This window comes from Neofelis nebulosa, chromosome 13 (assembly GCF_028018385.1).
Source record: "Neofelis nebulosa isolate mNeoNeb1 chromosome 13, mNeoNeb1.pri, whole genome shotgun sequence".
Lineage (NCBI taxonomy): Eukaryota > Metazoa > Chordata > Mammalia > Carnivora > Felidae > Neofelis > Neofelis nebulosa.
Window position 1 is genome coordinate 51,109,259 of NC_080794.1, and position 10,023 is coordinate 51,119,281.

At 50.0% G+C, this 10,023-nt stretch overlaps 1 protein-coding gene across 6 annotated transcripts in view; it reads right to left on the reverse strand.

The window, feature by feature from the left end:
* The window catches only part of ARHGAP22 (Rho GTPase activating protein 22), a 175,594-nt gene extending 165,821 nt beyond the window's left edge, over positions 1-9,773 (reverse strand). For 5 of the 6 annotated variants that reach the window (XM_058696969.1, XM_058696968.1, XM_058696965.1 and 2 more), the window contains exons 1-2: positions 9,662-9,773; positions 5,873-6,034 (exon numbers count right to left, since the gene is read on the reverse strand). In XM_058696969.1, the coding sequence (XP_058552952.1) occupies positions 5,873-5,921 (49 nt within the window). In that variant the 5' untranslated portion in view covers positions 5,922-6,034; positions 9,662-9,773. Of the gene's footprint in view, positions 1-5,872; positions 6,689-9,661 lie in introns of those variants that run through there. The other variant, XM_058696966.1, reaches the window with a different exon arrangement.
* Between the last annotated feature and the right edge of the window lie 250 nt (positions 9,774-10,023).

The window sequence follows — 10,023 nt, forward strand, 5'->3', positions numbered from 1 at the left end:
CTTTGGAAGTCAAGGAACTTCCTGAGCCTCAGCTTCCTTAACTGGCCAACAGGGGGCGTTGCTCTGCCTCCACAAAGCTGGGCAGCATTAAAGGAGACTGGAGGGGAGGAGGAGCTGCAGAGTGCAGAAAGGCCAAGAGCCCTCTCTGCGGTTTGCTAGTTTGCAATCATTCTCGGGGTCAGATCACTTCTCCCAGATGTGCAGAAACAGAAATCATCTGAAGAAAATGGCTCCCTAAGGAAAGCCTCTGACTCAGCCCCTACTTGGTTCTGCTGCTGGGGGTGGGTAAGTGTGGGCTTCCGCTTGGCTCCCCAGCGGGCAGCGTGTCTGGCAAAGCTTCTGTCTAGACGTTCGCCAGGGGTTTTGCCCAGCCTCTCTCTCCAGCCTCCTTGTTCCTGGGGCACAGGGGCCTCAGGGTTGCCAGCTTGCAGCCCAGGACAACAAGAGGGCTCTTTCCTGATGTTATGGGATAAACTGTATCCACCCTCCCCACCCCAAATTCATATACTGAATTCCTAACCCCTAGCACTTCAGAATGTGACTGTATTTGGAGATAGGGTCTTTAAGGAGGGGTTTAAGTTGAAATGAAGTCATTAGATTGGGTTCTAATCCAACATAACTGGTTAGAAGAAATTAGGACACAGACATCTGCAAGCTAAGGAGAGAGGCCTCAGAAGGAACTAACCTCGCCAACACCTTGATCTTAGATTTCTAGTGTATATAATGATGAGAAAATAAGTTTCTGTCATTTAAGCCACTCAGCCTGTGGTACTTTGTTATGGCAGCTAGAGCAAACTAACATACCTGCCTTTCCTCCTGACCGTGAGTGAGTGTGAGGGGTGAAGAGCAAGGAGAGACAGGTGCAGGGATGGACTGGTTGCCCAACCAAGGCCACGAGGCAGCTGTAACAATTATAAATATATACACGCTTGAGAGAGCCTCAAAATACATGAGGCAAACACTGATGGCAGACAGTTGAATAACAAGAGCTGGAGATTTCCATATCCCAGTCTCAATAACTGAGAGAACAACTAGACACAACATCAGCAATGAGACTGAAGGCTGGAATGACATGATCGACCCATGTGACCTCATTGCCATGTATAGGACACCCTTTACAATGGGTGCGGAATGTACATTATTTTCAAGCAACATGGAACTTTCTTCAGAACAGGCCATTACACTAGGCCATCAAACAATAAATCGAATAATGTACATCCACACAATCAGAGTATCGTTCAGCTAAGAAGGAACAAACCACTGGTACACACAAGAACCTGAATGAACCTCAAAAACCTTATGCTAAGTGAAGGAATCCTCATGCAGAAGACCACATAATATAGAATTCCATTTCCATAAAGTGTCTCAAAAAGGCAAATTTATAAAGACAAAAGGCAGAGCAACGGTTCCCTTGGGCTGGGGCAGGAGTAAGGATTATTTGCAAATGTGCCCAAGGGAACTTCTTTGAGTGATAGAGATGTCCCAAAATTCGGTCATGGTGATGATTGTACAACTCTACAAATATACTAAAAATCATTGAATTGTATGCTTAGAATGGGTGAATTTTATCCTATGCAACCTACCCCTCCATAACGCTGTTAAATGCACAAACATATGAGACAGTAACAAATGATGTGAAGAAAAATAATGCAGGTAAGAAGGAGAGGAATGTCGGGGTGGGTGGCAAACAGTGCGGTCATTACTGCCGTTAGCCAAATACTGCCCATTCACCCTTCTAGGTACGTCGTAGTACTATGTTTCCTGAACTCTTTATGGGTAGTTGGACAATGAGTTGACAATGAGTGTGGCATGCAGGACTTCCAGACCAAGGATTTTATTGCTGGCCTGAGACTTTTCTAGAGCTCAGTTGCTCCCTTTACCCCCTGGCTGGCCACCTGCACCACGTGAGATCATTGTCTCATCAGCCTGGATCTTTGAGTCACTGTGATGGTCAGGCGACCCATGACTCAGTTACTGAATATCCTATCCTATCGGGACACAGACAGGTGGTCAGTTGAAGCCTTGAAAGAAGATGGCATTTGGGTCAAAGTCTGAAGGAGGTCAGTGTGTGAGTCACGTGGATGTCTGGGGGGAGGGGGACTTCAGAGAGAGGGCAGAGCACATGTAAAAACCTGGCACATCTGAGGAGTAGCAAGGAAGCCAGTATTGCTGGTGCCTAGCAAGTGGGGGACATGGGAGATGAAGTGACGGGTAATGGTGAGTCAGATGGAGTGCTGACACGGGAATCCACTGGGATGAGCTCAGAGAGTGACACTCATCAGATTTAGGCTTTAAGAGCCCCATTCCAGCTGCAGTATTAAGAAGAGACGGATGGGGGCGCCTGGGTGGCTCAGTGGGTTGAGCGTCCAACTTCGGCTCAGGTCATGATCTCACGGTCTGTAAGTTTAAGCCCCCCCCCCCCCGCAACCCCGCGTCGGGCTCTGTGCTGACACCTCAGAGCCTGGAGCCTGCTTCGGATTCTGTGTCTCCCTCTCTCTCCGCCCCTTCCCCGCTCAACTCTGTCTCTCTCTGTCTATCAAAAACAAATAAACATTAAAAAACAAATTTTAAGAAGAGACGGATGGGCTTCCGTGGTCAGGAAGACCAGTAAGGACGTCTTTGTAAGAATCTAGGTGACAGCTGACTTCATACCCTGCTGCCACATCAGTCTTCCTATAAATAATTCTTCTTCTCCTGTTTTATTGGGATATAATTGGCACCCAGCACTGTATGGGTTTAAGGTGTACAAAAAACAGTTTGATTTACGTCTATTGTGAAATGATCACTGCCATTTAGTTAACACCCACCATCTCATATAGCTACAAAATGAGAAAATCATTCCTTATGGTGATAACTCTTAGGCTCTACTCTCTTAACTTCTAAATATATCACTACAGTCACCACATTGTACATTCCAGCCCTCTTGTTTACTACCCGTTTATCTTATAACTGGAAATTTGTACGTTTTGACCACTTTCTCCCAATTACCCTCCCCCCACCGGCCCCACCTCCAGTAACCACAGATCTGATCTATTTTTCTTTGTTTTTGAAATTGCAAGTATAGTGACATATAATATTGTACATTTCAGGTGTCCTATAATTCTGATCTGAAGAGTCCTACGCTTACAACCTTCAATAGCTCCCTCTTGCCCATGAAAAAGAGTCTGACATAGTATGAACCTATCTCTCCTCCGCTGCTTCCCTCCCTATGATTTCAGTTCCTGTCTCTCTGAGTCTTCTATTCTCCCAGTGCACACTCTTGCCTCCCCATCTGGGTTCTTGTGGTTTCCTCACGTCCCCACCATCCACAGCAGGGAGGGGAGAGGAGATGTTTCAGAGAAAGACCAAGTGAGCAAAGCCCGAGTTGGGAGGACGCTGGAGAGGGTTGTGATGGAGGATGGCCAGTCTAAGCTGCTCCCTGATCTTGGTCCTGAAGGTTAGCTTGTGGGCCAAGGAGCTGGGATCCTGAAGGGATGACCAGACTCAGAGCAGCCTTCCCTTTCCTTCTGGACTCTCTGGCTCAGCATGGGCAGAGGTTATCATCTTTCTGCCCACCGTGATTTGGACCTGCCATGGGGAGGAACCAGGGGGGTCAGCTAACTGGGGGAATCCAGCAGTCCGTGGGACAGAACTGGGCAGACCAGTGGGCAGCAGTGTGGGAAGCTGGGGAGCAAAGAGGCTGCAGGTGGTGAGAACGGGCAGGGTCATGCCACAGGAAACACTTACAAGTCGCGGAGCCGAGGGCGGTACTTATGGCTGGGTGACAGGTCTCCCCAAGTGGGAGACCAACGTACTGGCTGGCCTCTGGGTTCCTGGTATATGGCAGGTCCTTGACCTGACAAAACTCTGGGCAGAGTGAAGAAATGTACAGCAGCACAACTTTACCCCGAAGGATCTTCCATTTGCCCCCCAGTCTCCCAATTTAATTTCAGTTAAAAGCAAGCTCCTGCTCCCAAATGGGCTCCTCCAGAATCTATGGTGAGAGAGAGAGGAGAGAGAAGGGGGAGAGTCAGAGAGAGAGACAGAGAGACAGAGAGAGACAGAAAGAGAAACAGAAAGGGAGAGAGACAGAAGGGTGGACCCAGAGAGACCAAGGATGAGAAGAAACTGCTTCCTCTGTACTGCCCAACTTTCCTCTTTTTTTTTTCAGAAGCCTTCTATGGAACAGCATGGCTGGCCCGTTTTTTACAAAGCTGCCGAGCTGTTGGTGGCCACATAATGATTTTAAAATTAAGTCTAAAGGAATGAAGTACTGATATGTGTTCCCATGTGATCCATCTCAAAAACATCACTCTAGACACAAAAGGACACATGTTCTATGATTGCATTTATATGAAATATCCAGAATTGGGAAGTCCTAGAGATAGAGAGCAGATCAATGGTTGCCAGGGCTGGGGGAGGTGGGGAGCCTCTGCTTAGCTGGTATGGGGTTTTCTTTTTGGGTGGTGAAAATGCTTTGGAACTGGAGAGAGGTGAAAGCTGCACAACATTGTGAATGTGTGAATCACCACTGAATTAACTGTTCGGTTTAAAATGGTTAATTTTGTTGTGTGAATTTCACTGCCATTAAAAATTTAGTTCCATCAGCTTCTTTAAATTCAGGTATCTCGTGCCATATTTCATTTTTTCCCCCCAAAGAATTATCATCCCTACTCTGAAGCTGGGGGGTACGTATCTGCTATGCCGTGAAAATCTGGTGGCCAGAACCTTCCACAAAAGCAAGTGACTTTTCCTTTCTAATCAGATGATGCTATAAACCCAGCTGAGAGGAAAATACCTGGAGATTTTACAGCCCCCTAATGCGTTAGAACCAAACAGAACGAAGGGCTAATTTCAGCTGTTTCCCACCCCTATTGTAGAAAGGGAGACAGACGCAGGATGTTAAACATTATGAGAAGTGTCCCATAGCACGCGTCCAGCCCAGAGTCAGATCCAGGCGACCTGGCTTTGTGACCACAGAGCTTGACTCCTCATCCCTACAAATATCCACTCAGACCCCAGCAAGGGCTGCTGTGTACGGTCTGAGGCCTCCCAAGCTTCGGTCTAGTGGTTCCTTGGCCCTGGCTGCTTATGAGTTTCATCTGGGAATTAAAAAATACGCTGATGTCTGGAACCCACTCCAGACCAGTCTCTGAGTATTTAAAAATACCTGTGGATTTTTAAAAGCTCCTTCATGAGTCTAACGTACAGCAAGGTTGAAGACCACTGTCTGCATTTCTGCCTCTAGTATCTGGGATTTCAAGCACCATCTGATGAAGGTGTCCAGGTCCAGGGAACATGGAACACCATTGCACAGCGACCCAACCAGCACCCGCGTGATCCCCCCCAAGAAGCATCTGCACGACCACCCACACAGCACCTGCATGTGACCCCCCCCCCCCGCCCCCCCCCGCCGAGGGTTGTTTCACTTGGCCTAAGTCACCTCCTGCCACTTTAATGGGGGCTACTGAACCATCTCATCGTTTCTGAATTAACTGCTTGGCTGGATGGCTTCCAAGCAGGATGCACAGCTTTCCCTGTGAAGGACCTGCCTCTTGCCCCCTCCGTCTTTGGGCACCGTGGTCCTTACAGATTCTGAATGTCAACAGAGCTTTGAGTCACTGGAGTCAAATCCCTCCAACAATCATGGTCATGTTGAAGGCTCTGTGTTTCAGGCAGACACAGAACAGCTCCCAAGTTCAGGGGTGAGGGCTGTGCCATCAGCCGGTGTCCAACCCTCGACCACAGATGCTCCTAGATACTTGCAGCCCACGAGGCCAAGACAGCTCCTCGAGTGACCCCATCTCTCAGCCTCAAGTGACCCCTATCTCTCAAACATGAAGCCCAGAGCAAAGGTAATCATACTCCACATAGAATAGAATAAAATTCTTACCGAAATATCTGGCTGCAAATGTTCTTTTGCTGGAAGCTGTCGGCAGCATAATGAAGCTGGCAGTCTATGTGCAAATTTCTTGTATATCCTTTTTATAAAGAACCAACCACATCCTCAAGCAGACAAGCTAATTCCTGTTTTCCAGTAACAGGAGATCAGCATCTATAGAAAAGAAATATATTTAGAATGCCCTTTATCTGGTGTTTTCTTGGATTTCAAACAAGAACCCATGCCGTGAGGAATTAGTCCCTTAAATAGGAGTGTACCCAGGGATCTTGGAATGGCCTTGGGCAAGTCACGGGACCTTGTGGGTGTTAGTTCCTCAAGTCTGTAAAATGGGAACAATAATGACAACTACCCCTCAGGGCAAGCAGAGCATCAACAAGATGATGGCAGTAAAATAGCAAAGCCCTTCACACGTCAGATGCTTTGCTCGATCTTTTCCATCAGCTGACCTGGATTCAAAAGGAGCTGTGTTTTTTCACGCAGCCTAGAAAATGCTACAAACAGCAACCTGCAGGTACACAGTGTGGCTCTCCTCTGGTGCGCACCACAGTCCTGCTCGTGGGGAGACTGAGGACGTGGTCCTCGTGCCCAGTCGGAGAGACAAACCCCCAAAGCACCCAGTGGCAGATCCTCAGCTCTGTGCTTTTGTTCAGTTTTTGTTCAGCAGCATCACTGCACGGTTTACGTTTGTGGAAAATCGAGAAGAAAATCCCAATTACAAAACGGCCAAGTGACATTCAGGCAGCCATCGACATCACTGACACAGTGGTCTTGGCCATCTCAGGGAAAGGCAGTTCCAAGGGGCGTTGTGATCCCATTTAAATACATATGGAGTTTATCCTCCATGTTTATGAGGGTTGCTGGAGGGGTTGTGGGAGGGGGGATGGGTTAAATGGGTCAGGGGCACTAAGGAATCTACTCCTGAAATCATTATTGCACTATATGCCAACTAATTTGGATGTCAATTTAAAAAAATAAAACAATAAAATGAAATACATATGGAGTTTACAGGGGCGAGGAGCAACCCCTAGAAGGACAGCTACCAGAATGTTCTTCCTAATCCCCTTGTTGTCTCCTTTGCTCTCCTGCCTCTGCAGGGTTGCGCTTGTATCGTGTTTGTGATCACAGAACCAGTCCCTGTCATGCAGATAAAACAAGCGTGGCCCGCATTCATTGCGGGCAGATCCCTTCCACCCGCAGGATGCCGGAAAGCAGGGAGTCGGGCCATCACGGACACAGGAGGTGGAGGCAGGGCTGTGGGCTGCCAGATAGCACTGTCAGTAGGTTGCATCGGGACAGTGCCATCATGCTCCAGTCGTGGCCATCTGCGGATAGTTCCAGCTGCTGTCATTCTCTAAGGGGAGCATAGGGACCGTACAGAGGAATTGCCAAGTGGTGCCTGTGGGGAGGGACCGGGAGCAGCTGGCAGCCACGAAGCCACACGGCTTGAAGAGAGCAGCAAAGCCCCAAACCCGAGGCTGGGGTGGAGCCCAGCCAAGGAGCTACAGGAGCAGAGTGGCAAGCAGAGAACTCTGGAGCTGGGACCCACCCCGGAGACCCTCAGGGACCCAGAGTGACATTACTTTGTGTTCTCTTAGCACACAGGACTGGGAGGGTGACGGAGGGGAATGAAGAGTGACAGGAAGAAGGCCTTTGCATGACCCGGTGTAACAGGGGCTTTAGAATTAAAAACTCTGGGTCTGTGTCCAGGTTTTTTCTTTTTCTAGTAGTATGAATTTGGACATGCTACTGAAATAGGGTTACCAGAATTAGGAAATAAAAATACAGAATGCCCAGTTATATTTTTAGTGTAAGTAGGTTCCAAAAATTGCATGGGACATAATATCTACTTTCATAGTATTAAAGGTATTCATTGTTGGTCTGAAATTCAGATTTAATGGAGTGTCCCATATTTTATCTGGCAACCTTATATTTATACCTTCTGAGTATCCATTATTATCTTTGGTCAAAAGAAAATAATCAAGTAAGAAACTTGCAGTTGTTGGAAACAAAAACAACAATTAAAATTGGCTTAAAATATAAGGGCAGATTTATTGGCTCCTTTAGTGGGAAAGACCTTATAACATGGACTTCAGGCCTGGTTGGATCCAGCAGCTTGATAATGTCAACCAAGTCTGGTTCCCTCCCACCCTCAAGTTCCCCTGTTTGTTTCCTGGGGTATCTGTTTCATCCACACCAATTAGGAAACACCAAAGTTTCCTAATTATTAAAAACGCTGGATACCAGCTTTAGGAGCTAATATTTTCTCCTTCAGGTCTAACAGGAAGAGAGAACATACCTTTTGGTGTCTCTCTTTGAAATGCTGGGAAGCTTCCCTTCCCTGCTTTCCCAAACATCTCTTGCCTCATGGCCTTGACTGGGCAATCAAATTCATCCTTGAATTAGTCCTGGTGGCTGGGGAACGAGATGTACATATTGGCTAAACCAACCTGGTCTCATCCCAGGAGCTGGGTGGACTTGGCTTTCACAAGGTACCTGGGCTGGTATAGGAAAGGGACAGATGCTAGAATACATGCCAGGGCACTGTGACCAATGTGGGGAGAGGGACTCCAAATACAGTGACTACTGCAGATTGCTGTAGGGATAGAATAGATGAGACTGACCTCATGTATGTGTGTTGTGTGTGGGGGGGGGGGGCGGAGAAAGAGAAAGAGGGTGAGTAAAATGTTAGTTCTTCCCCTTGAACGTGCTGATCACCCTTACTTTCTTTCTCAGCCCCTACCTTTCTCCTGGCCAGATGTAGGACCCAATCTCAGCTCTGCTATCACAGAGCAAAGAGGCCCTCCAGTGCGCTAAGCCTCTGTCCTGGCTGTGCCATGTGCCCTGGGCAGGTCTCTCCCCTCACTGGCCCGCATCTACATCAGGGGTGTGTGTGTGTTGGGTAGGGGGCATGATTATACCAGGACGGCTCTGGTTAGGGAAGTGACCTTTGCAGACCTCAGCCTGCAGTGAGGATGCCAAGGTTCCAGGGCGTGGGCGTTTGCTTTGGGGGAAACATGGGTGGAAGGGCAGATAAGGTGGGCCTTGCCTGCCAGCCTCGGGGAGAGGGGAAGCAATCTCAGGGGCAGAGGGGACAGGAGAACTGCTCTCCAAGTACCCAGCCTAGTCCTTTCCTTCCCCTCACCCATCATTCTTGGCAGCAGTGTTCAAGGTCAGGCCACATCCCAGGTAAGCTCAGTACAGCTGGGGCACTGCCCCCACCCCACCACCCCCTTGCTGAGCAGCACAGCACAAGGCAGTCCAGGGGAGCTGGGGGATGACTCAGCCAAGAACAGTTTGGTTGGTTCCGGCCACACAGCCAACCGGCTCATTGTGGGAGAAGGTGCTGGGAGCACCGGGTCCTCCTGGACTCAGGCCAGGATGCCCTGCACGGGGCATGCCCCGACCGGCAAACGTTATAAATAACGACAATGGCACTCAGTAGGCGCCGACTGTGGAGCAGATACATGAACCTGACAGTACGCCGAGGTGGACTTGTGAGTCACCCCATCACAATTGAACGTGGTGGAGGTGGGACATTCAGACCCACGGCGCTCGGGCCCTAGCTCTCCCCCATCCTCTAGGGCGGCCGAATGGCCCCGCTGTCCTGCACTGGCCTGGGCACACGTTCACCTTGTGGCCCCTCGCTCATCCCCGGCAGCCTGGGGCTGCGCCTGCATGTGAGCCGTGAGAACGAGCACCCACCACCCGGCGGGCATCCGGGCCCAGGCAGGCAGACGTCCAGGAAAGCTGCCTGGGTGCTGCCGGCTGGGGTCTGCTCACCTGGGACCCGAGCCGGACACCTCCGTCTCCGCCGCCCTGGCGCCTGCTTGGGATCCTTCCTCTGGCACCGCCTGGAGGGAGCGCTCGGGCTCCCTGCCCCCGCTGCTCACCCTGTGGCCATGGCCGTGGCCTTGGCCCTGCCCCCGGCCCCCCCATGTGACGAGAGGGCAGGGGAGGCGGGCATGACCAGGAGGAAGCTGTCCCGGCCCAACATCATCAGTCAGATGCAGGCTCCCTGGCTCCTCGGTGCCTCTGGGGACGCTGCGTTGCTGGCGGTCCTTGGCCTGGTAAGAGCCTGCGGCTGCCCCGCCTGAGGAAGCCTTGCCCCGCCAGGCTCACCTCTGCCAGGAGGGGCTGCGGCA